The 27,796-nt window shown below is 38.9% G+C and overlaps 1 protein-coding gene across 2 annotated transcripts in view; it reads left to right on the top strand.

Annotated features, from left to right (window-relative positions):
• Positions 1-6,572: 6,572 nt before the first annotated feature.
• The window catches only part of ZNF385B (zinc finger protein 385B), a 305,144-nt gene continuing 283,920 nt past the window's right edge, over positions 6,573-27,796 (top strand). For both annotated transcript variants that reach the window (XM_023542798.2, XM_003406190.3), the window contains exon 1: positions 6,573-7,901. In XM_023542798.2, the coding sequence (XP_023398566.1) occupies positions 7,586-7,901 (316 nt within the window). In that variant the 5' untranslated portion in view covers positions 6,573-7,585. The remainder of the gene's footprint in view (positions 7,902-27,796) is intronic.

Consider the following 27,796-nt stretch of genomic DNA (forward strand, 5'->3'; position numbering starts at 1 on the left):
GGGTTTTCTGCTGTGGTAGTTGGTTAGATCCATCGGTCACAGGCTTAATCTCTTTAACAAAAGATTGTGTAGCCACAGCCTTGGTGAACATTCTAGGACATGTGCCCTTAGTTTGTGCAACAGAATTTTCCAAATCTTTAAGTTCTGTTTTCATTTTGCACAATTCATTTTTAAGTCTATATCTTTCCTCTTGCATTTTACTATAAGCAGCAAGGAGGAACCATGTGACCCCTTTAAGATCTTGCTTAGAAATCTCATCAGCCACATATCCAAGCTTATCACTTACAAGTGATTACCAAATAAATTACCAAATATTTGAACATTATTCAGACAAGTTCTTTACCACTGCATAAAGAGTATCGCCTTTCCTCCATTGTCCAATCACATATTCATCATTTTCTTTTAAAGCCTCACCAGAAGCACATTTAATGTTCACATTCCTAGCAACATTCTTTTGCTGGTTCCCTATGTATTCTCTAAGACAATAAAGACTGTCTCCATAACTCTCCTTACAAGAATTGCCTTTGACACTCATAATTCTACTAACAGTGTCTTCAAGGCAATCTAGGCTTTTACTGTTTTTGTTGTTAGGTGTTGTTGAGTCAGTGCTGACTCAAAGCGACCCTATGTGCAACAGAATGAAACACTGTCCAGGCCTGCACCATCCTCACAATCATTGTTGTGTTTGAGCCCATTGTTGCAGCCACCGTCTCAATCCATCTCATTGAGGATCTTTCTCTTTTTTGCTGACCCTCTACTTTACCAACCATGATGTCCTTCTCCAGGAACTGGTCCCTCCTCATAACATGTCCAAAATAAGTGAGATGAAGTCTTGCCGTCCTCACTTCTAAGGAACATTCTGGCTGTACTTCTTCCAAGACAGATTTTTTCATTCTTCTCTCAGTCCATGGTATATTCAGTATTCTTCACCAACACCATAATTCAAAGACATCAATTCTTCTTTGGTCTTCCTTACTCATTGTCCAATTTTTGCATGTATATGAGGTGGTTGAAAATACCATGGCTTGAGTCAGGCACTTCTTAGTCCTCAAAGTTACATCTTTGCTTTTGAAAACTATTAAAAAAACAAAACTGTTGCCATCAAATTGATTCCAACTTATCCAGTCTCTACCCAATTCCAAAACCACTTCCATATTTTAGGTATCTGTTAGAGTAGCACTCCCACTTTTCAGTACCAAATTGTCTCTTAATTATCTAGTGCTGCTATAACAGAATTATCACAGTGGATGGCTTTAAGAAAATTTACTTTCTTACAGTTAGGAGGCTAGAAGTCTGTATTCAGAGCTATGGCTGTAGGGGAGGCTTTCTGTCTCCATTGGTTCTGGAGGACTGTCCTTGTCTCTTCAGCTTTTGCTTTCTGGTTCATTGAGATCTCCACGTATCTTGACATCTTTCGTTCCCCATCTCTGCTTTGCTCGTTTGTTTAATCTCTTATATATCTCAAAAGAAATTGACTCAAGATAACCCCACACTAATCCTGCCTCATTAGCATAACAAGGACAATCCATTCCCAAATGAAATCGTAGTCATTGGCATGTTGTTGTTATCGTGTGCCATCAAGTCGATTCCAACTCATAGCAACCCTATAGGACAGAGAAGAACTGCTGTGTAGGGTTTCCAAGGAGCAACTGGTGGATTTGAACTGCTACCTTTTGGTTAGCAGCCTGAACTCTTAACCACTATGCCACCAGGTCTCTAGTCACCAGCATAGAAGTTAGAATTTACAACACATATTTTGGGGGGACATAATTCAATCAATAACACTCATGAATATATTACAATGTATTTATTCATTCTACTGTTGATGAGCATGTGAGTACTTTTCAATATGGAGCTATTATGAACAGTGTTCCTATGAACATTCTAAAGAATATATGTATATTTGGTGCAAGTATCTACACATTTCTTTAGGTATGTATTTAAGAGTTAAATTGCTCGGTCAGAGAGTATGCATATATTCAGCTTTAGTAGCTGTTGCCAAACAGTTTTCCAAAGTGGTTAAACCAATTTACACTTACTTCTTAAACTTACTATCTCTTTATCTACATTTTGTATTTATAACAATAGTAACATAAATCTATTATCCTACTGTTCTGCACATTAACGATGTACATCTAGCAGTAACAAATGCTGAGATATGAGGCAAGAGTAAATGCTGGCTGTGATGGTTAAGGTTATGTGCCAACCTGGCCAGGCCATGATCTGCAGTTATTCAATGATGGGATTTGGCAGTAATGCAGTGATGTAATTTGGCAGTTATGTAATGATGTAATCATCTTCCACTTTGTGGTCTCATGTGGTCATCCTCCCTTTTTGCATTACGCCAATTTTCACAAAACGACCTGGTCTTTGGAACCTAACCATGTTGATAAGTGAGGAGTGGGTGTGTTCTTCCATCAGCTATGTATGAATTTTGATTGTCCCACATGCTCACTGAACACTTTGTATTTTCTGTCATTTCCATTTTAGCTATTTTAGTGGGTATTGTAGTAGTCTTATATTATGATTTTAATTTGCATTCTCCTAATCACTAATGAGGTTGAATGCCTCTCCATATGATTATTGGCCTTTTGGATATTCTGTTTTGTGAATTCACTGCTTTTGCTCATTTTTCCATTGAGTTTTCTGTTTTACTGATTTAAAGGAATTTTCATATATTCTGGATACAAGTCATTGTTAGATATATGTATTGTAGATATTCTTGTTTACTCTGTGAGTTGCCTTTACATCTCTTAATGGTGTCTTTTGATGAAGCATTTCAAATTTCAGTATATTCTAGTTTATAATTTTCTCTGTATTGGTTAATACTTTTTGTGTCTTTACTTATCCAAAGTCATGACATTTTCTTTTATCTTTTTCTTTAAAAGTTTTATTATTTTACTTTTAATATTTAGATTTTCAATCCTTCTGTCCGTGATACATAGTGTGAGGTAGCATCAAGATAATTTTTTTCCTATATACCATATTTTTACACAAATAGTGCACACCTGCTATGTTTGTTTGCCAACCATGCCCTCTCCCCTCCGCCAAGGAATTTTTGTTAGCACACTATGATAATTTTTTTACATCAACATGCATAAAAATTGGCATAGGAATATTTATAAAAATACCTCAAGGGGGGAAGACATGGCTGGCAAACAAGCATAGAAAAAATTATTTGTGTAAAAATATGGTAGATAGCCAACCAACCAAACGTTGTTTATTGAAATTACTATTCTTTCACCATAGCACTTTAACCGTTGTCATAAATCAGGTGATAGTACGTGTATATATTAGACTGTGTGTGAACTCTGTCTTCGCTTCCTTTGGTCGGGTTGCTTATCACTGGGTCAGAACCAGACTGCCTTAATTATGATAGTCTCATAATAGGCCATGGTATCTAGTAGTGTAAGTCCTCCTAGTTTATTCTTCTTCAGAATAGGCTTGGCCATCCTTGGCTCTTTGAACTTCCACGTAAATTTTAGAATCATGTTGTCAGCTTCCAAAAACAAACCTGCCTGTATTAAGATGGGATTGAATCTATAGGTAAATTTGGGAGAATAAACACATTAGTTTTATAATAAAAATGCAAAATAATTAAAAAAAAAACACTAATAGGTCAAGGTTTTTTATCAGTTTTATTTTCCAAAAAGGAGCTTCTTTTAAATTTTCAATTACAGTTGCATTCAAGACATGTATGTTTTAGGTATATTCTACTAGATATAAAAGTAGCAGTAAAATCTAGTTGTTAGCTCTTTAGAGAAATCATAAGATTTTAAGGTTTATTTCTTCATATTAAAAAATGTGGAGAAAGTACTTGTGAACAGCCTAGGATGAATTTTTGCTTCCAAAGGTTTGATTTCTGTTTAAAGACCTCATGTCATAAAGCAGTGTGTTGTAAGCATAAGCAGAGGGGTATCACAAGCTCCATTTTGCCTGGGATGTATCGTCCCCAATTAACACCTATTGACCAGGCATTCTGCCCAGTTTAGCATTTTTCCTGGGCAAAAGTATCCTGATATGGCTGATTAATGATATGGTCATGTTATATGAATTTGATCATTATTTTTACAACAAATGTCATGACAATATATTGTCCAATAAAACAATTTTCTTTGGGAATAGGCTTTCCTAAATTAAAATTTCTCAGGTATTTCTAAATGTGAACTTTAGAAAAATTATTCTTATGTATACAGCTGTGAGTTTTTTAATGTTAGTTTCCACTGCGTATGTCAGTGTGGTCGCATAAGGTTTTTGTTTGTTTGTTTTTAAGGAAAGCTGCTCTTCTTTCATTTATTATTTCCTCCTAATGACTTTAAAGACCCCAAACCAGACTTGTGTAGCAGTGGACCACAGGTTGGATACAAGCAGGTGAGTCAGAGGACAAGGCTCTGGGCATCCACAGTTGGGCTTTGTCTGGATGGCTGGCAGACAGACGATGAGGGCTTTGGGGACCAGACTGCTCCTGCGGCTTATGCTCAGGCAGGCAGAACAGTGGGGCAGGACTGGGCACCCTCTGCTCCCTCCTCATCCCCTTCTTCTTGCTCTGCTCCCACTGTCGCACTCTCAGTGACGGCCCCTGCCTGTCTTTGCCAGTAACTCCAGCAGCAGCAGCAGCAGCAGTGGCAGGAACTACTAGGACAACCAGAAGTGGGCTCCCATAAGGTTTTAATATGGTATTTGCACAACGTCCAAATAACATAACATTCTATTTCACAGAACGTATTGTGGACCTTAAGTGACCCATACCTGTACTCAATTTTCCAAACATGTATTTTCAATAAAGGTTCCAAGAAGGGTTAGATAGAATATACTATCGCGACACTTACCTGCAATCAAGAATGCAGCTCAAACAAGCCATGGCACATCCAGTTCAGTTCTAGATAGATGTTGGGAACCAAGAGAAGACTGATCCAAGGAAGCACAGGAGCACCAGGAGGAAGCAGAGGCAAAGTGAGGTCATTCAAGGAAATTCTACAAAGCAGGAAATGAGAGCTGGCTTCAGCTCCTGAGAATCAGAAATGGGGCTCTAGCTTCCTGGCTATGATGTGGAACAGGGAGCCAATATTAAGCATATAGGATTTTAAATTCTGGTTTATTTGAAATGAACATCCAAAACCAAAAACCACACCCACCGTCATTGAGTTGATTCCGACTCCTAGCAACCTTACAGGACAAAGAAGAACTGACACATAGGGTTTCCAAGGCTGTAATCTTTATGGAAGCAGAGTGCCATATCTTTCTCCCATGGAGCAGCTGGTGGGTTTGAACCACTGACCTTTTGGTTAGCAGCCCAGTCCTTAACTACTTTGCCAACAGGGCTCCTCTTCTGTGAAATTCCATGTATTAATTGACAGCATGGGCAAGGCAGCAGCCTACAAAGAGATTATTTTTTCAAAGTAAAGTGTCCTCAGTCCTCAGCTGAGTCAAGAATTTTGGCGGCTTGAGTTGAAATATAACACTTAGGTTTCAATGATTTGCTGATATGGTGCCTGACCTGGCTTTGCAAGGTTAAAAGTTTTTGGTTTTCCTTAAGCTTTATAATGGATTAGTTGGCTAGGCAAGGATGAGCTCATAAAACTTATTCATCTCTTTATTTATCAATTAGTTCAGTTAGCTATTATGATATATTTTAAGAAAACTGCTTTTTGGAGAGCTGAAAGAAAGGAATTTATTAAGAAAATTTCATGCAGTAAATTAGACCAAACCTTACTGTCAAGTCGATTCTGACTCAATAAAAAGTCCCTTAAAAGGGTGGCATCAGGGTAAAGTATAACATGGGACAGATAGATTTTGCATATCAAAATTAGAAATATCCTAATCACACTCTGAAAGTTATATTTAGTTTGTGGGTATGTGGAAAATATGGATCTTTGCAAAAGAGTGTATGGCCTCAAAAAAAAAGAGATCTTGGTATACTGTACATTGAAATAATGTCTGTTTATGGCTACCCTGTGCTATAACTCACTTTCTGAGTTATAAACATTTGACTTGGGAACACCCCAAGTATGGACTAGTCTCTGGTTGTTCCTTTCCATGGAACTCCAGGACAATTTGGATCAATAGAACTACTCAAACTTTGTGGTACACAGCGGTATAACCCAATATCCTTTAACCCCTCCGAGTTTTCCCCCCAGGCATAAATTCCTCACAAGCTATGATCCTTTCTTTATCAGAATTCTTCATCCCTTATGGCATAGAACTATTCTATCGCCGCTAATTCTTCCTCATACATATTCCTTTTTCTTTAATTTTTTGCCCAGGCATTTCCTGAATATTGCTCTCCCCTTTCCTCTTTGTGTCTTTCGCTTTATTCTAGTTGAGAACCAAAACCATTGTTGTAATCACACTAAGTATGAAAATGCTGGTAATACTGGTAATCACACTAAGTATGAAAATGCTGGTAATACTGGTAGTGAATAAAAAGTAAGAAATACATTTTAAAGTGGAAATGAATAAAATAAAAACCCAAGGCAGTCTTCATTATCCAAGGCCCCTGAGGACTGGAGAGTCTCCTTTGAAATTTTCACTTAGGTTTTAATCCATCACTGTGCCCTTTATATAAGTTTTAAAAAAATCAGCACTTAAACAAAAATTATATCTTATTTTACTCTTTCTTTCAATTATTAGTTTACCATATTATTGTATTTCTATTATTTTGTATTGCAGATGTCCTGTGTTTCAACTTCTTCAGAGGTTAAATTGATGTTTATGGGCTAATCTGGAAATCTAAAAACCATTTGCCTCATTACTCCATAAGAGCATATGTTCAAATTCCCATCGGCTGACTTATAACAGGGCTTTTGGAACAGAACTCAGTGTAAGTCACAGATGTACTGAGTTTTCCTTTTTGTTATTCACTTCCTTTTCAGGTGGGGGCACATATCTGTTTACATGTGAGCAGGTGTGTGTGTATTGTATATACATATGTGGCTACACATACATACACATACATATTTTTACAGCTCTGGGCTCATAACATCATTTATTCTTTCCTTCTTCCTTTCTCCCATTTTCCCTCCTTTCTTCCCCCCCTTAACTCCTTCCATGGATATTTCAGTGACTACTATGTGTGTGAAACATTCAATTCTGAGCCTAAGGAATTTCCAGAGACAAGGTCACTGGCCTCACACAGCTTGTACTCTAGCAGGGAGACAGACATAAATTAAACAATTGCTCAAATACACGTGAAGTGCACACCCTGATAAGTGCTCTGAAGCGAGGTCACACAGCAGTATTCAAACACGTAACTGGGACCTCCAGGTCAGAACAGGTTTCTTGGAGGGAGTGATTCTCCAGCCAAAATATAAGATGGGGCAGAAGTTAAAAGGACTAAGGGGGTAAGAGGGGATGGAAGGAAGGGAGAAGGGAGGGTATAAGGTACTCCAGACAGAGCGAACGGCATGTGCAAAGACCATATTTACTCAGTAAGGTACTTTTTGGTGACTTTTTTCATGAGCAGCCACTGGATAGCTGGGAAGGCTTTTAGCTTAAACCATACCATGAAAGTTAATTGTAATTGTACTAGAAAGCAATAAGGCACATATAATTTCACAAACAGTTTTACCATTTTTGTTTTTCAGGTATGAAGTCCCCCTTTAGCCCTGACAACCACCTCAAAGATGGAATTGTGAATATGGCAAATTTTCTATGGGGCTTTGAAGAAAATAGGATAAAGAACGACAGTTCTGAGGACCGGCTGAGTCAAGAGAAGAAGAAAATTCTTTTCTCCTTCTGTGAGGTGTGTAATATCCAGCTGAACTCTGCAGCCCAGGCCCAGGTCCACTACAACGGCAAGTCCCACCGCAAGCGAGTAAAGCAGCTGAGTGATGGGCAGCCCCCACCCCCAGTTCAGGGCTCGGAGCCACCGCTGGCCAGCCCCAGCACCAACACCAGCACAGGTAGGAAGGAGGGCCTGGGGGTTCCACTGACTTTTGAGAGATAATGGTTCTGTGCTAGCAATGAAGGATTTACAGCAAGACTTGTCTTTAGCCTTAAACTAACCGAAACCAACTGCCGTCAAGTTGATTCTGACTTATAGTGACCCTAGAGGACAGAGTAGAACTGCCCCATAGAGTTTCCAAAGAGTGCCTGGTGGATTTGAACTGCCGACATTTTGGTTAGCAGCCATAGCACTTAACCACTACGCCACCATGGTTTCCAGCCTTAAACTACCATCACAATAATATGTACTCTTTTCCCTACAGGTAAAACCCAGCTGTTTTTCACCTCTCAGTATATTTATTGTTATTATATACACATCTCTGTGTATATATCTATGTATCTATCTCTCTATATACAAAATTTGTTATCGGACTATGGACTTTCTGTACCGTCATGGTATGTGAACATTTCCTAATGTATTTTGAAACGTGTTTTAGATCAGCGAGATCAAATTTTTCCCCCTTTGGAAAACTAGAGCTTCTTTAGTTTCCTTCATCTGCTTTCTATTGGATAACTTACTACTTGATATTATATAAAAAGCTGCAGCTTTGTTTATAACATCTCATCATGCAGGAAAGGCACATTAATCTTGCATGTTGGAGTTGTCATATTCTTTTATGGAGATGCCAGCAGTGTGCTGGTGATGTTCTAACAATAGGAACAGGCATTGCCAAAACCAGCAATGCTCACCTCTGAGGTCAGGCACCGGTAATTACTTTCACTTGCTTCTCATTTTTTCCTGTGGGCTGGATACAGGCAGAAGCTTAGGAATTTTGGCATTCCAGCATCTGCCCTGACTTTTGAACAGCCTTTCAAATCCTTTATCTTATCCTTGGGAAACCCTTCCTCCCCCACATCCCTGTTCACTGGGTGCCTTAATGTGGCAGAACTAAAGAAAAATGTGAAATTTACTGTTATTCGTGGTGAAGATTTCTACAAAAATGTGGTCATCCTACCCAGGTTTACGTGGGAGGCCAAAGATAAGTCTCCTTCTAAATGTGGTGGAAGAGCTCCAAATTCCACTGTAGCAAGTGTTTGCTCTGGTAATGAGGCCTTGACTTGAAGTCAGATGACAGAGAAGCCACTTGTTGGCATTTTGCGAAGTTATGTCATAATCCATGTTAAGCTCCAGTGAAAACTGTGTGTGTGTGTGCGCACACACGCGCACACACTGTAAATAATAAGAGGGATCTGTTAAACATAACTACTTTTTACTCAGTATAGGTTTTAACTATTTTTTCCAATCAGTACTTCATGTGCTGTGAAAGAACAAGGTATAGGATACACACTGATAATACTGAAACTTTTTTTCCATTTGTTTATTATTATAATTATAATAAGTATTCACAGATGCATGAATATAACTGTATTTACATATTAAAATAGAGTTAGGTTAGTGTTAAGTTAAAACCTAAATAATTGAAATCAAGGAGCAAACAGTGGCCTGACTAAAGGTTTGAATCACATCTATGTAATTATTACATATTACAGGCAGCCCCTAAATTATGAATGATTTCCATTCCTAACTCTGTCTTTAAGTCCAACTTGTACATAAGTTGGAACAGTTAGGTACAGTCTGTATTTAATATCAGTTAGTTAATATAGTGTGCCTTTCTATGCATAAAAATCTTTAAACACTTCCAGATACACTAAAACATCTTTAACATAATAATACAGTAATATTAATGTTTTGATGTGCATCACAATAGTACCTGTTTGTTATTACAAACCATTGTATGTACCTCGAATTTTTAATACACTAGGTTTTATGGTGGTTGGTTCTTAACTAAGAATTATATCTAGTTGGACATTCATAACCTGGGGACTGCCAGTATACCTACACCTAAATTGTGGTTAACCTGCGGCCTCTAATATATAATAATAAAAGTAGCTAATATTAATTGAACATTTTCTTATGTGCCACGTCCTGGCACTAAGCACTCTGTATGAATTTTCCCTTAATTCTCTCACCAACTGCTATTATCCCCAATTTACAGATTAGGATCTGAGAAACAAAATAGTTTTCCCAGATTCATATAATGGAGAAGCGGCAGTTCCAGGGTTCCAGCCATGTTCAATTGATGGTGAAGTCTTTATTGTTTGTCAATATTTCCCTACAATACAATGCAGCACAATACAGGTAAAATTTAGTTATAATATACTTGGGGTCACTAATAGTTGCTATCAAAGCAAACTGTCTCACTTTGATGACCAAGCCTGTTACCATTGAGTCAGTTCTGACTTACGGAGACCTCATGTGTTACAGATTAGAACCGAGCTCTGTAAGGTTTTCTTGGCTGTAATCTTCATGGAAGCAGGTTGCCAGGGCTTTTTTCCATGGTGGCACTGGGTGGGTTCAAAAGCCATCCTTTAGGTTAGAAGTTGATCACAAACCACTTGTGCTATCCAGGGATCTCTAAAACATAAGCAGAATATTATGATTCTATTCTATAAATAAACATAACTCATCATGTAACATAACACAGAATATTTACATATAGTAAAATGAGTGAGAAAATAAGACAGCTTTTCAAGTTGTACGTTTAGCATAGCAATGATTTTGAGGATGGCACAGAACCGGACAGTGTTTTGTTCTGTTGTACGTAGGGTCGCTATGGGTCAGAACTGACTCAACAGCACCTAACAGCAACAACAACACATTAGGCATAAGGAAAATCTTCATATATTTATGATATAGCCAATTACCCATTCTCAGAAGACTTGGATTTAACATATTGTCTTAGTCATCTAGTGCTGCTGTAACAGAAATACCACAAGTAGATGGATTTAACAAAGAGAAATATATTTTTTCAGTCTAGTAGGCTAGAAGTCTACATTCAGGGCATCATCTCCAGGGGAAGGCTTTCTCTGCAGCTCTAGAGAAAAGTCCTTCCCCTAGACTAGGAGCTTCTCTACGCAGGGACCCTGGGTCCAAAGGACACACTCTGCTCTTAGCACTACTTTTTTGATGGAATGAGGTCCCCTTGTCTCTCTGCTCGCTTCTTTCTTTTATATCTCAAGAGATTGCCTCAAGACACAATCCAATCTTGTAGATTGAGTCCTGCCTCAGTAACACAACTGCCCCCCATATTCCCTCATTAACATCATAGGGGCAGGACTTACAACATATAGGAAAATCACACAATACTGGAATCACGGCCCAGCCAATTTGATACACACATTTTTTGGGAGGCATAATTCAATTCATGACACATATGATGAAGGCAAGTCACTTAACCTCTGAAGGTAGTAGTATAAAAACATTAATTCTCTCAACTGAAAAAAAAAATAGGTATGATGATGTCTGCTCTTTGGAAATAGAAATTAAGTGTAGATATATGTTCAAATATGAAAATGATATGTTTTATTCCAAAATATAAGTTATATCCTGGATATCCAAAAAGTAGAAAGGTTGAATACGTTATAGTACACTTAAAAGATGAATGATAAACTCATTGCTGTGGAGTCGATACTGACTCATAGTGACCCTATAGGACAGAGTAAAACTGCCCTATAGGATTTTTCAAGGCTGTAATCTTTACAGAAACAAACTGCCACATCTTTCTCCCACAGAGCACCTGGTGGATTTAAATTGCCGACCAACTGGGTGCTTAACCACTGCACCACTAAGGCTCCTCTAGGTGAATGATAAAAATCAAAAACCAAAATCTGTTGCCGTTGAATCGATTCTAACTCATAGCAACCCTAGAGTAGAACTGCCCCACAGGGTATCCAAGAAGCCAGCAGCTAGTGGATTCGAACTGCTGACCTCTTGGTTAGCAGCTGAGCTCTTAACCACTGCACCAGCAGGGCTCCATAGATGAATGATAGAAATCATAATTCTTAAAAATGACATTTCTAAAGAATACCAAATGATGGGACAATCATCCATTATATAATGCTAAGCAAAACAGCAGGATGTAAAGCAGACTGTCCCTCAGTGCTGTTCTGCGTGCCTAGGAATGTGTATCCACTAGACCCTCAATTCAATGAAGAGCAGACCTGACATGGTTTTATTTTTCCAATCACTTTCCTCAGCTTTGATCTATCAAACTTCTGTCTCCTGCTGTGTAGCAGGTCCTTAACACTCTCTCAGCCTGTAACTTCTCAGTTTTATATATTTTTGGTTTAGAAGGTTTATTTCTATTTATGTAAACATCCATCTCACAGTCAAATTAAGAGCTGGCTCCACAGACCTTGGAGCTGAAAGTGGAGGGCAGAGGCACAGTGTGCCCTCCCTGGCCCCACCCTTCAGCGCATGGTGGTGAACCATGGAGGAATGGCAAGATTGCAATGCTGTCCTCAGTTGCTGATAGTTATTTTGCCTGTCTCTGTGGGTCGCAGGTGGTCCTAGCAGACCCTTCGGATGAAGGGCTCCCTCCAAGTGGTCCCTTAGGCATTGGGGGTCCTTTGTGAAACTTAGCTGCATCTTCCAGCTCACCCCCAGCTGGTAGCAAAAGCCTCCATTCCTCGGCCCTGTGTGCCTCTTTCTCCCACACTGTGGCAGTCCTAGGAAGACTGTATCCCTATTCCCATCTATGTACCAACTCTTGGGGCTTGTGGGCACATGTAGCATCCATCTGACATCTAACGTTCCTCTTGAAAACAAGGAACTGCTGGGTCTCAGGCAGGTAAAAGATGGAATAGGGTGTGAGGGGCTTCCTTCCATGTATATCTTCCTGTTCGGGTAGCACAGGGGTGGTTGGCAGGTCTGGGACAGATAGACACCCAATGAAGGAACAAAATGCCAGTCTCCTCTTCTTGCTCATTGCTTGGCTTTAAGGAGGAAAATAATAGCCCATCTGCTCCTCAAAGGGGAAAAATGTGTTAGTAGAGATGTCCTTCCCATGAAATGTTAAGAAGGTAACTTCCCCTTTCCCTTGTCAATTTTTTTCTCATAGTAATGAGACTGATTGGGGTGCAGTGGGGTTTATATGGTGGTGGTTGAGACTTGGTCTATTTTTTAAAACAAAACCTACTCTCAAAAAGCCCTACAGAGAAGTAACTGATGCCTAAGTGCTGTCAGTTCTTCCTCTGATCTTAGAATTCAGGGTGTTTACAGAACATTTAGATCTCAGCTTCTGGAACAATAGGAGGATTTCTACCCAGCACCTAAAACTACTCTGCTGTGTGTGTGTGTGTGTGTGTGTGTGTGTACATTTATAAATGTGATTTTTTTTCCTGAGGGAAGGATTCCTAATGAGCAGCAGCAGAATTCCTTTCCCAGCTCTACCGCCTGGCAAAACAATGTAAAAATTCTCTGGACTGCAGAAGGGAGAAGAAGAGGGAGAGCATAGATAACTCGTTCTGCTCTTTCCCCCATCCAGTCCCAAGGGATTAGTGGAAAAACAGAATCCACAGACCTGTATAGGGCCTGGACATAGTAGTTGTGTGCTTCCATCCCTCATAGGATCCAAAAAAAATAGTAAGACCCTCGTGTTCCTGACCCCAGAAAGGATAGGCAGATGGGTCCAAGGCAGCCTCATGATTTCCTGTGGGTTTAGTGAGCACGGGTAGCTGGGTGAGCCTGGGAGCCACTGAGGTGCACCTAGGAGCCAGGAAATAGCATTTCCTGTGGCTAAATGCAGGCAGTGGCAAGGGAATGTTTCCAGTGTGCCATGAGTGATGTACAGACTGACCTAAACTTCCCTCATAGTTGGGAACAAGGGATCATCCCACGGAGCCTACATGAGCTAATAACCAAATATAAGACAGAAATAAGAATGTCTCAGCAGATACCTGTGTGTAGAAATGACAACCAGGCCATATACTTATCTGTGCCTTGGTACCATGTAAGCCCATAAGCATCCTCTGTACCCGACCCCAAATCTAGATGCAATTGCAGGGAAAGAGACAATCTAAACAGCCTGAAATGAAGTTTCTATCACCATATGGGATGGAGTTTGTACTAGAAATTAAATTCAGCTGTAAAAACATTTGGATTTCTTCTAAATCTGAATTTGTAATTGAGATCCACATTCCTTTTATGTTATTAAAAATGAAACTAAATATAGAATTCATGAATTAAATAATCTAAATGTAGAAAGTTGAAGGTTGGAAATCAAAGTATATAGTGCGATAGGATCTTTCTGTGCAGTGTGTCATTTGTATGTATCATTGGATGACATAGTAAAGTCATTTGATCAAGGACATGGAATAGCTGCAAAGGAAATGGTAAATGTTTTCTACTTTATACGGTTTTTACACATCTGTCACTTATGAGGGAAACTACCATACTTTGTCCTATAGGTTCACTACGAGCCAGAATTGACTCAATGGCAACTGGGTTATATTTCCCAGAAGGAGCCCTGGTGGTGCAGTGGTTAAGCGCTCAGATACTAACTGAAAGGTTGACAGTTTGAACCCACTAGCCTCTCCATGGGAGAAAGATGTGGCAGTCTGCTTCTGTAAAGATTACGGTATTGGAAACCCAACGGAGCAATTCTACTCTGTCCTATGGGGTCATTATGAGTTGGAATCATCTCGCCGGTATGCAACAACGACAACATATTTCCCAGGCTTCCTTGCCAACTGGCTTCCTGATAGCTTTGGCCACTAGAAGGCACTCTCAGGAGATTAGAGGAAGGAGGGAAACATCCAAACTATTTGTCGTTACTCCCTATATCTAGGGTGGTATCTCTCCATGGCTGCACCTGCCTGTGACTCCAGTTTTGGTTGGACAGGTCTGCCGAAGTTTCAGCTTGTATAGGGTAACCCAGCCTGCTGGACTCTGCTAACACTGCCTTCTCCTTTTCCCCTCTGTCCGAGGAGTGGCTTCTTCCTGTTTCTAATCTCTGTGTTCATTCACTGTCTTCCTCGTTCACTTGTGTAACTATATACCTGTATTAAATTCCCCCTGTTTAAATTGCCTAGAATGGTTTCTGTTTTCCTTTCTGGACTCTGATTCATATAATTGCCAATGTGTTCTTCAAAACATCATAATCGACTTCCGTTCCAGACAAGATGGGGCAGACTCACTTCTCCCTGCTCCTCTCGATAAGAACAACTATAGACCCTGGGCATAGCATACGAGGTAAAGAAAGAAAGATGGAAGAAGGTGATCCAATTTGTATCCCAGGACTAGAGGAATAGCTCAGCATCAGGTTATCTTGCATTACCACCTTTCCTCCTTGCCCCAATCCAACAGAAGAAGGTCACTCAGATCAAGCATTTCCTGAACTCCAACCTAGCAAAAGAAGACAGGCTATGTAGGCTCATTCCTCCCTACAGGCCGAATGGGGCAAGATTAGGTGACACCACTGGTTGAGAGTCCCACCAAAAATAAGTGGCTAGGGGAAGCATTTTCCTTCCCCATCAGGCCCTCTTTGTCCTTGGAGTTCTGAGACTCTCCTCCCCTGATCAGAGATGCCAGAGCAGTGAAGGGGTAGGGAGTGGAAGCCACTAAAAGGGGCATCCTACCACATTCCTCCTCCACCAGGACACACCTGATGGCTTGGCTTGATGAAACCCCTTTGCTAGTACCAGCAGGGGCCAGTGGGAGCCCCAGCAGCATTAAATAAACTGAGCAGACCAAAATAACACCTCAGTGACTCTGAATTAAACTTCCATTAGAACCCCGGCCTACCTAACTAGGCCGAGGTCCATCTGTGCACATATGTCAGTTTGGGCAAAAATTGCCAAATTTGTTCTTACTGGTTACTGTTCACATAGTGAACCTGATGTGGAAGTTAAATAAGAAAATATAGGCCTTAAGTCTTCTTTCCAGATGCAGCCTGTTGATGAGGTAAGACCAGCTTTTACTGTTCTGGAGGTTACCCCACATACCAGCCATTGAGACATGATATGCTAATGCTCTCCCCCTTTCAATCAGAAGCAGGTAATTTGTCAAGGAGAATAATAAAAGTTAATTTTATACATTATTCACCCTGTGTTCTCAAGGAAAGTTTGTATCTTTCTTGAAGAATCAAGTTGACCTAGGAAATTATTGTGGAGAAGATTGATTTAATTCTGGAACTTTTTGGAATCGACATTACCTCAGTATTGGAGTGAGGTTTTCTTTTAAGCAGGATCTTTGATGCTGCCTCTGGCAGTGGTTTGGTACAAATAATATTTGAAACTCTGAAAGGTCAGGCTAAGAGCATGGAGGTTGTAGTGAATTGTGGTAAGAGAAACACACCTGAACTTGATTTCAGGTGCACTTGGAGTTAGAGGTTATCATGAAAAGACTGAAATGACTTTTGTCCTCATAACCCAGTAAGGCACATATGATTATCATTACTTTATAGATAAGGAAGCTGAGAATTAGAGAGATTGAAAGGACTTTCCTAAAGCCACATGAAGATTCAAAGTCAGGCCCTATCCCCCATTCTATATTATGTCTCATAACTTTTTACACCAAATTGTTTTCTAAGTAAAAATGAAAAGAATTCAAAGCTCTTTCCTTATTTTTTAATGTTCAGTTTTTCCAGTTACATGCAAACTTAACATGCCTTGTTGTTCTTGTTGTTAGGTGCTATTGAGTCAGTTCGGATTCATGTGGCCCTATGCACAACAGAAGGAAACACTGCCTGGTCCTACTCAATCCTCACAATCCTTAATATGTTTGAGCCCATTGTTGCAGCCACTGAGTCAATCCATCTCATTGAGGGTCTTCCTCTTTTTCATTGACCCTATGCTTTACCAAGCATAATTTCTTGCTCTAGGGACTGGTTTCTCCTGATAACCTGTCCAAAGTACATGAGACCAAGTCTCTCCATCCTCACTTCCAAGGAGCACTCTGACTGTACTTCTTCCAAGACAGACTTGTTCATAGTCCATGGTATATTCAATATCCTTAGTCAACACCATAATCCAAAGGCATCAATTCTTCTTCGGTATTCTTTATTCATTGTCCAGCTTTCGCATGCATATGAGGTGATTGAAAACATTATGGCTTGGGTCAATTGCACATTAGTCCTCAAAAATCTTTGTTCTTTAACACTTTAAAGAGGCTTTTTGCAGCAGACTTGCCCAATGCAATATGTCATTTGATTTCTTGACTTCTGCTTCCATGGACGTTGATTGTGGATCCAAGGAAAATGAAATCCTTCACGACTTCAGTATTTTCTCTGTTTATCATAATGTTGCTTATTGGTGCAGTTGTGAGGATTTTTGTTTTCTTTATGTTGAGATGTGATCCATACTGAAGGGTGTAGTCTTTGATCTTCACCAGTAAGTGTTTCAAGTCCTCTTCGCTTTCAGCAAGCAAGATTGTGCCATCTGCATATCTCAAGTTGTAATTGAGTCTTCCTCCAATCCTGATGCTGCATTTTTCTTAATAGAGTCCAGTTTCTTGGATTACTTGCTTAGTTTACAGATTGAATAAATATGGTGAAAGGATACAACCCTGATGTGCATCTTTCCTTATTTTCAACCATGCAATATCCCCTTGTTCTATTTGGACAACTGCCTCTTGGCCTATGTACATGTTCCGTGTAAGCATAATTAAGTGTTCTAGAATTCCCGTTGTTCACAATGTTGTCTATAATTTGTTAAGATGCACACAGTAGAATGCCTTTGCTTAAACAATAAAACACAGGTAAACATCTTTCTGGTATTCTCTACTTTCAGCCAAGATCCATCTGATATCAGCAATGACATCCCTTGTTCCATGTCCTCTTCTGAATCTGGCTTGAATTTCTGGCTGTTTCCTGTATGCTGCAAAGGCTTTTGAATTTTCTTCAGTAAAATTTTACTTGCATGTGATATTATTGATATTGTTCAACAATGTCTGCATTTGGTTGGATCACCTTTCTTGGAATGGGCACCAATATGGATCTCTTCCAATCTGTTGGCCAGGAGGCTGTCTTCCAAATTTCTTGGCATAGATGAGTGAGCGTTTTCAGTGTTGCGTCTGTTTCTTGAAACATCTCATTTGGTATCCATCAATTCCTGGAGCCTTTTTTTTCACCAGTGCTTTCAGCATAGCTTAGACTTCTTCCTTCGATACCATCAGTTCTTGATCATATCTCACTTCCTGAAATGGTTGAACAACCAATTCTTTTTGGTACAATGACTCTATATTCCTTCCATCTTCTTTTGATGCTTCCTGCACTGTTCAATATTGTGCCCATAAATCCTTCAACATCGCAACTTGAGACTTGAATTTTTTCTTCAGTTCTTTCAGCTTGAGAAATGCTGAGCATGTTCTTCCCTTTTGGTTTTCTAACTCCAGGTCTTTGCACATTTCATTATAATACCTTTGTCTTCTTGACCCACCCTTTGAAATCTTCATCTAACCCTTTTACTTCATTTTTTCCATTCGCTTTTGCAACTCTATATTCAGGGCCAAGTTTCAGAGTCTCTTCTGACATTCATTTTGGTCTTTTCTTTCTTTCCTATCTTTTTAATGATCTTTTGCTTTCTTCATGGATCATGTCCTTGATGTCATCCCACAACTCATCTGGTGTTTGGTCATCGGTGTTCAGTGTGTCAAATCTATTCTTGAAATGGTCTCTATATTCAGGTGGGATATACCGAAGGTCGTACTTTGGCTTTCGTGGACTTTTAAAAAAACTTTTTTCAGCTTCAACTTGAACTTGCATATGAGCAATCTTTGGTGTTGTTTCTAACACCAAGACCGTATTTTCCAACTACCAATCCTTCTTTGTTTCCAATTTTCACATTCCAATCACCAGTAATTATCAATGCATCTTAATTGCATGTTTGATTAATTTCAGTCTGCAGAAGTTGGTAAAAATCTTCAATTTCTACATTGTTGGCATTAGTGGTTTGAATAATAGTCATACTGATGCCTTCCTACTAGGTATATGAATATTATACTATCACTGACATGCATTACCTTCAATTAATTCCAAAAGAATTTCTAATTCTCATGTAAGTGGAATTTTTAAGACCAGAAAGGAATTAGTCATGGAAAAAGTAGGGAACAGTGATCTAAAGAAAGTGAAGATAATGTTCAAAATCTAAAGCTGAGAAAAAGCTTGGCATGCCTGAAAAACTGAGAAGTGGCTAGAACTCATTGAGGGAATTACAGAGAAACACAAGATAAGTTTGGAAAGGTAGGCCGAATCCTTAGAAAAATTTTAATGGCAATAGTTGTTCATTTTAATCATGATTCTTGGGTGAACAATTTGGGCTGGGCTCAGCTGGGTGGTTCTCTTGAAATCACCAGTGGTTACTCATGCAGCTGAAGGCAGGTAGCAGAACAACTGGGTTGGATAGTCTAAGTTGGCCTCACACCCATATCTTGCAGCTGGTGCTGGTTGTAGACTGGATTTTTCTCCCCAGAGATCTCACCGTTTCAAAGAGGTAGAAAATGATTCCTGATACAGTGGTCAGAGCAGTGTTGCAAAACAACGAGAGTTGAAGCTATACCACTGCATTCTTTCGGTCAGAGGTAATCACAAGGCCAGCTCAAATTCAAGAGACTCTGTGATGTGTCAACTTGGCTGGGCCATGATTCTCAGTGTTTTGGCAGTCGTATAATATTGTGATCACTTTCCTGGTGAGATTTGATATGTGATCACCCCCATGATGGAATCTTCTGTGAGTAGCCTGTGGCCTGCATCGAATATAAGCGGACATTCTGGCAAGGCTCAGGGGCTTTTTTGCTCATGCTAGATTCTACAGCTGGCTCCTGTTTGTCTGACCTCTGGTTCTTGGGACTTGAGCTAACAGCTTACCTGCAGCTTTGCCTGCCCATCTTGGGATTCATTGATCTTTACAGCCTGTGAGCAAGAACCGTGCTCTCCGACCTGCTGCTCTTGGATTTGCCAGCCTCTGTGGGTATGTGAATCAGGAGAAACCTGCATCCTGACTCACAAACTTGGGATGTTTCAGCCTCTACAACTGCGTGAGCCATTTCCTTGGTATATATAAATCTATCTATCTATCTAGTATATGTACAGATATATATATATATGCTTTACTGGTTTTGCCTCTCTACAGAACCAGCCTAATACAGACTGACTCTTGATGTAAGCAGTGGCATCTTCTATTTGTCTTTAAAATTTTAAGCTGAACTTAAACAGATTTCAAGTTGAGGACATGTTTTCAAGGGGAAGGAGGTATAATGGTGACAAAACCAGGGAATTTGCAGCACGCTGTGGGGGTAATGGTTTGGAAGTGGGAATGGAAAGCAAGACTAGAAAAGGGGTTGTCATTTGGAGCATTATATATTGTGTTCTTTTTTTTTTTTTTTTTTGGCTGCTATATTCTATGCTTTTCCTTGATACACAGGGGTCCTTATTTTTGGTTGGTTGGTTGTTTTTTCTCTCCTTCTAGTGATCTCATATTTTCATTCCTATTCTATGTTCAAAAAATAGTTACTGATATTAAGCAGCTTTTAGGGTCAGGGCACTGTGATACCTGTATCGTGACTACAGAAAAAAAAGATGCATGTGGGTTTTTAATTGCACGGGCCAAATTTTTACACTGCATCCATGTATATTTAAAATGTCAAATTTATCCTTAAATGCATTTTCCTAAGCATGTTGGCAGGAACTTGAGAAATTTAACTTGAAAATGCAACACTACAATACCACCACAAGATGGTGCCACAAGTACATTGAAAGTATAGATACTTTCCTCATTCCAATTCCTTCGTCAGAATTTTGGTTGAATTTATAAATGAGTATGGAAAGTTTTTTTTTTTTTTGAAAAGTATAGAAATACTGAAGGGATGTGATGTGTGTGGACATGCACATGTATGCAGAAGCATGCTCGTTTGACAGACTTTAGTATCTTCTATGTAAAGAAATTTTTTTTTTTTTATGTATTAGGCAGGATCTATATTAGTGTGTGTGTTTTATAGGGGAGATATTAGTGTGTGTATAAGAGACAGGGAGAGAGAAAATGAGCTTTCCAGTTTTCAGGAATAATAATTACTACTTAAATATCTTAATACTGCCTCATATCTGGGAAAAATTGCACCCTATTTTAAGAGATACTAGATCTGCATATAAATGTTAAATGATGTAGAGTTTTGAAACCGGGCTAGAATCCATCATGATAATGTCTTTTACTTTTTCAGTGTAAGCATATGGTTTTAAATGCTTCCTTTTTTCCTCAACTTTGATGAGTCAGTTTGCCACCTTGTTTAACCAAGAAGTCTGACCTTTGTGAAATACAAGTACCATGGTGTAAGTATTAACAGAACACTGATGAAGTATTAGTAAGTTTCATACCATTTCAGGGTGGAGGCAGGCTGGTTCATTATTTAAAATGGTTAAACAATGGTTAAGCACAAGTGTGCTAACCAAAAGGTCATGGTTGGAACCCACCCAGCTGCTTTACAGGAGAAAAGACATGGTTATCTCCTTCTGTAAAGATTATATCCTAGGAAACCCTATGGGGCAGTTCTACGCCATCCTATAGGGTCACTATGATTTGGAGTTGACACGAAGATACCCAACAACAACAATTTCCCTGGACCTCTTAATTATAAGTCCATAAAAACTAGTTTCATGGAATGATTACTATACAGTCCATTTATTGTATAGAGCCCATATATCTTCCTATGGTTTCCCAGTAAGAGAAAGACTTAGGAGGGGGTTTGGCCAAAATATACCAAATTGGACCCTTGAGACCAGGGCATCTGTTGAGTTGTTTGAATCACCAAAGGCATACTTTAAAATGTTGGTGTCTTTTTGGAATACAAGTATTGCCCATGTTAAACTAGTTAAATCTAGGGAGAACAGACTCTGAGTAGCTCACTCAATGGAAATTTATAATTAATGAGTTCAGTTTCTCACTGTGGAATGAATGTGTTGTCACCCTGACTGACCATCTTTCTTCACACAAATGTTCTACTTTCATATCTTGACAACATCACAGCCAAAGAAGCTGTTGGACATTGTTCCAAATTAGGCATTCCTGTGGCTTTTTTTTTTTTTTTGTGGCGTGTCACAACTCAACCATGGAGTTGCTGTTCATCCTTGGCACTTATGTTTTTCAGGACCTGATTCTTGCACCAACTGTGAAACACATTTCCACTTCTGGTTATAAAAAAAGTTCGGAGGAACTGGGTGGGGCGAATACTGGGCTGAATGTGATAGCATTCATGTCATGTTGACCTACAGTACTTCATTTCAGGAACTTGCCCTCTGGTGAGCCTGCATTGCAGTCTAGAGACTCTTGGCCTGTAGACACAGAAGCAAATCCATTCTTATGTGGACGTCATGCGAAAGGTATAAGGAGATCCTGATTTTGACCTGGAGGCGTTAGCCACCTTATGGAATATTCAGTTATTTTTAGAACCTGCAGTAACTCCATCAAGCCATCAGGGCACCAACAAGGAATTCACTAAATTATATTGTTTTGTCAAAAAAGAATAAATGCAGTTTCCTTCTTTGCATAGAAAAATGGCTTTGTTATCATATTCTGTATACTATTATTAAAGCCACACATTCCACTATACTTTGTACAATGAATAGGAAATCCAGTGTTCACATACACATCTCCAGGACCCTCTTAATTGCAAGGCTGGGACCAAAAATAAAATGCTCTTAGAAGATTGTGGGTGTCTTTTGGCCCAAGGTCTTAAGGCCTGTGTCAATGCTTTTCTATATTAAAGTTCCTTAATGCACCGACTTCTCTGACAGGGATCACAATAGAGAGTCCCAGACAGAGCAGAAGAAAAATGTAGATCAAAATTCAAATTCACGAGGACCAGACTTACTGGTCCGACAGAGACTAGAGGAACCCCTGAGTCTGTGGCCCATGGACACCCTGCTAACTCAGAACTGAAGCCACTCTTGTTTTCAGGCAAAGATTAGACAGGCCTATAAAACAAACAATAATACAAATGAGGAACATGCTTCTTAATTCAACCAAGTGTATGAGACCAAATGGGCAACTCTTGCCCAAAAGCAAGATAAGAAGGCAGGAAGGGACAGGAAAACTAGACAGATGGATGGGGGGACCTGAGGAATTCAATCGATGTCACAAAACAATATGTGTATAAATTTTTGAACGAGAAACTAACTTGAGCTGTAAACTTTCACCTAAAGCACAATAAAATTAAAAAAAAAATTTTTCCCTTGGAAAACTATAAGGTAGGTTGCCAAAAGTGATGTTTATGTGAAGTGGCTTTTACCCTACTGGGTGTACAGTAGGTAATCAGTGAGGGCTTGATATTACTGTTACTATGTTTTGTTTATTTTCTTGGCCCACTAATTCCAAATGGCTTCTTCTTGTCTACTGTTTCCTTGCCCTAGTTTTGTCATCTTGCATTACTGCTATAGCCCTACTCTGCTTAGTGTCTCAGTCTTATTTTGATTTCCTCTTATTTTTCGCCCACTCTGTTAAAGCAATCCTACTCTCCAAATTTCTTGCCCAAACAAGAAAACCCCTGCTTAGGTGTTTGTTACCTAACCCCTAATTTTATAAAAGTTTAGGCAATCATTTCTACAGGTCCGCAATCCTTTACCTATAATTCCCAAAATCCAACAACCTCTGAAAACCACAAGGTTTTGTAATTCATTTGATGGCAAAACCTGACCTGAACTGATGTGAGGTTAATTATAGTCTTTATTTATCCCATCTTATGCACATGTTTTGCTACATAAATGTTAAAGTGTCTGATTACAGAGAGTTGCTCCAGACCCCACTGAAGGCATTATGTAATTTGTGCAGTGTATTACCTGTCCAAAATCTAAAAGTATTTGAATTCCGAAATGTGTTTGGCACTGTCTTTTAGATAAGGAATCAAGGACATGTAATCAAATATTGTCATTTCATTTTAAACTTTTATTTTATTACTAGGGAGCTTCATGTATGGTAATAAAGAAATTTTAGACATACTCTTTGTCATGAACTATGAAAAAAATTTTTTTTTTATGATCTAAGGTAGGAAAAGTAATAAGAATGAGAACACTGAGCAATTGTTGAATCTGAGATGTCCTATGACATTAATCTTAACGCATTCAAATACCATCCTAGGGGCTTTATGAGCCACTAAATGAATGGAATTTATGGGACAAATGTAACTGCAGAGGGTAAGTGGGTTCTCCTATGGCAGATGTGTGTGTGTGTTTGCTTACATGCATGTCCAGTCATGTACGTCTATATCTGTCTCCAAGGAAGGGTATCTAACTAGTAGCTTCTAAGGAATCAACTCTACATACAGGGACACAGTGGGAATACCCAAGTATTTCCTTATCCATCAGAGTGCCATGTTTAACATTGCTCCAGAATGCTGTGTTATATAGATGCATGTTGTGACAAATGGCTTATTTTTATAGAAAAGCTTTAGGTTGTAAGACACTACTCAATGTGGCACCTAAGAGTATTACTAGAACTGAACCCAGCCATTTGAAGAAGATCCTCAAATCAGCGATTGCCTTTATTGGTTCCTGATTTGTTCTGCCTTTTTAGTCTCAATGAGAACCTAAAAGCCATTTTTAAAAATCTGGATATAATTTTAAATGTGTTCTTTGGGATTACTGCCTACTAGGGATTTATTCTAGTTCTTTTTGTGATTTTTTGATAAATGTTTTGTCCTTTTTGCTTTACACTTTGCATGAACACATCAAAGCTCTATATTTTGTGATCTCAAATCATTGTTGCTACTACTTTTGGGGGTCTAGCTACCTTGTGCTTTTGTAAGAATGTGCCAACTGTCTCTTGTGTCTTATATTTTAGTGACAAAAGAAGGATGATAAAAGGTTAAGGAGTAAATTTGGGGTGGGTGGATTAGGGATGTGTTGATTTAATGAGCTATACCCAGAACCCACTGCCGTCGAGTCGATTCCGACTCATAGCGACCCTATGGGACAGAGTAGAACTGCCCCACAGAGTTTCCAAGGAGCACCTGGCAGATTCGAACTGCCGACCCTTTGGTTAGCAGCCATAGTAGCATTTAACCACTACAGCACCAGGGTTTCCTTAATTAGCTATAGATTTTTTAAATAATAAGTAATCAAAGACTATGGTGATACAAATATTCTCTATCTTACATGTCTACTTTGTTACACAACATATATTTAAATCTTTATTGCTTAAGAACTTGTCTTTGAATAAAATGAATAGTATTTTGCCCTGGTGCTAACATAGCAATGCAAATTTTTACTATCAGTATTATTTTCATTTTAAAGACAGGTGATTAAATAAAAAATTTTTTTTTTTTTTAAAGACAGGTGATTAGGAATAAATATATTTAACTTGCTCTTTAATGGGCATCTGTGTCAAATATATGGAATTTTGTTGTTGTTATAATATCTTCTTGTACCTTCATTTGTCTACAGAGAAGTCTCAGGAATCTACAGCTACTTTGTTTTTTGCAGCCTTTATGATAAGCCCTTATAATATAGACTGCTGATTTCTTCTCTGTATCCTGCTCATTGTTGAAAAGCCAGAGCTATTTTTAACATTTACACAATTTCGATAGACGATTCTTTCTTCCACAAGGTTTGGTGCTAAATCTGTGGAGCCTTTCATAATCATATCCTTTTTGTGGTTTGTGTGAATTTGATCACAGTGGCTGATTTCATGCATTGATAATGAAGGCTTAGGTTGCCTGTTTCTCGGCATAAATCCACCTCAGACTTGTAGGTTGACAGAGCCTCTGGTTTCAGCACGCATGGAGATATAGAATTGAAATTGCTTTGCTTTCTTTACAAATGACTCAGAATGTGCTTGTCCTTCCCTAAAATGTTGCCAGCGTGTAAAGGATTTTCAATGAGCAGTGCAATAAGCCAGCATCTGGGAAGGTTTGGAGCTGCACTGGTATAACGTGGTACTGTCAGAAAGATAATCAGGGCTGGAGTCAAGTCTCGGTAGCACTGTGCGTTATACTGATCACATACTGGAAGTTTTGTTTACTCAAGTTCATTGCTCTCTAGGCTGGTGAGAGCCCTGCCAGGATGTGGAGTGGACTTCCTAGTAGAGGTGAGCATTTTTATTCTAAAACTTGGATGCTGGGATCCGGGGTGTCAGTAACAGATTCTCCTGTACGTTGTGTTTGATTCTGTGGGGTCATCAGTTGTGTTTATCACTCTGTGCTGACAGATCAGAAGGGGCAAAACTGAAGAGAAAAATATGTGATTCATTCATTTTATTGCAAAGTTACTCCTTAAATGGGTGTGATAAGCATCATTTTCTTTCTGTGCTAGCTGTTTGCTGAGGACATCTTAACCAGTAGGTGACTTCCTTTGCATTTTAAACATTATTCAGAACAAGCCAGTGATGTTATGTGATTTGCTATCATTACTGAAAGTAGGTAATTAGCAGAATTATTATGTGCTTCAGGTGTATTTAAAAAAAGGCTATGAGCTAAATGTACTTTGTAGAATCTTTGACATGAAAAATATATAGGAGGAAACCAGTCATGTTTACAAGGTAGCTCAGAAAGTAAGTGAAATAGATAACATACTGGAGTTGACACCTTGTTAAAGTTGACGTTATTAATAATTAAAAGGTATGACCTGTCATGCACTGGACAACCTACAGTAATTGATTTCTAGTTCTGGTGTGTTATATGAGAGAAAGGGGAGATTGCCAGTTTTTTTTTTTTTTTCATGAGTGTGTTTTAATTAGATGTGACATTTTAAATGTAGCAGATTTCATTATTTAAATGTAAACAAAAGGCTGCTGCTCACCTGGGAAGTTAAATTACTAAATGATCATACTCAGAAAGATCTGATAGAGGGCTGTAAGTATAGAGTATTTGAAAGCCAACTAGGTAACAGCGAGCTCAAAGTTAGCCTCCGAGTAGATGGAATCCTTTTTCTGAGTGTCTGTTGGACTCTTACTGCTACATGATGAAGAGCTGTTTCTAAATAAGAATTGAGTGTGAGAGTTATGATGTATTCAAATAAGATTATGCTTATTAAGTGTCTGTTTAGTATGTTAGGCGTGCACAGATATCTATTTTCATTTGATTGGAAGCTAACATGGCACATGGGGTGTATGTATATATGTGTTTGTGCTTTTCCTGCTGAATTTATTTTATGCCTTCCAGCTCTAAAGTTTGAGATAAGTGTGTATTTGTTTGACAGAAGATTCAAGAGCCCATTTACTGACAGTACATGTAAAGCTTGGCTAAGCAGAAGCATCAGGAGCAAACCATTCATGTTCACCAATCTGTCTCGGCAACTCCCAGGGCCACTATCTTGCTAGAAGCCACTGTGTGCTTTTGAAAGCATGAAATTAGTTTTATACTGAGCACATGGTTTCTAATTTAGCAGCTCTTTTTATGGTAATGGTCAATTTATGGTTCACCGCCAGGATTTGGGTGTTCTGTCAAAGCTGATAGTTTCTGTTAAGGTGTCTCTAGGAGATTAAAAAAAGAAAAAGGACGGGGGGTGGGGGAGGACACCTAATTAGACCTTCAAGAAGAGAAACTTACCTTCAACCTATTCTACTGTCTGAATGCATAGTCATGTCTCTAAAGTTCCTCTATGTTGTTTACTCTGGGACTTACAGATTTAAAGTTGCTAACATTTGCCACTTTGGACCTTTCTTAACATGTGACATCAAAATAGCTGTCTGTATTTTCACAACAATTAAAAAAAAAAAAAAAGCTCTGTTCTGAAATGGAATGCATTTGCTCATCATTTTGCAACGTATTTGTAGAAAACCACTCTATAGGTGCTAACTATATTGTGCGGCTCATCATTACCCTTATCTGGTTGCTTGGTAATGTATATATATTATGTAAACTACCCGTACGTTAGTGTACATACATGAGTATGGGTAGGGTTGGTTAAGCAATAAAATTAACCAGCAGAAGACAGATAAAAATGTTGAAAAATATTTTTTATGAAACTGCCTCATTTTTAAAAGTAAAACTCTCACCTACCAAATTTATAGAAATATTAAATATAGTTTGTTTCCACAGAGTGATAATACATCAAATGCACTTGTAGATGTGTCAAGAATGCTTTCCTTT

This window comes from Loxodonta africana, chromosome 6 (genome assembly GCF_030014295.1).
Source record: "Loxodonta africana isolate mLoxAfr1 chromosome 6, mLoxAfr1.hap2, whole genome shotgun sequence".
NCBI classification, from domain to species: Eukaryota; Metazoa; Chordata; class Mammalia; order Proboscidea; family Elephantidae; genus Loxodonta; species Loxodonta africana.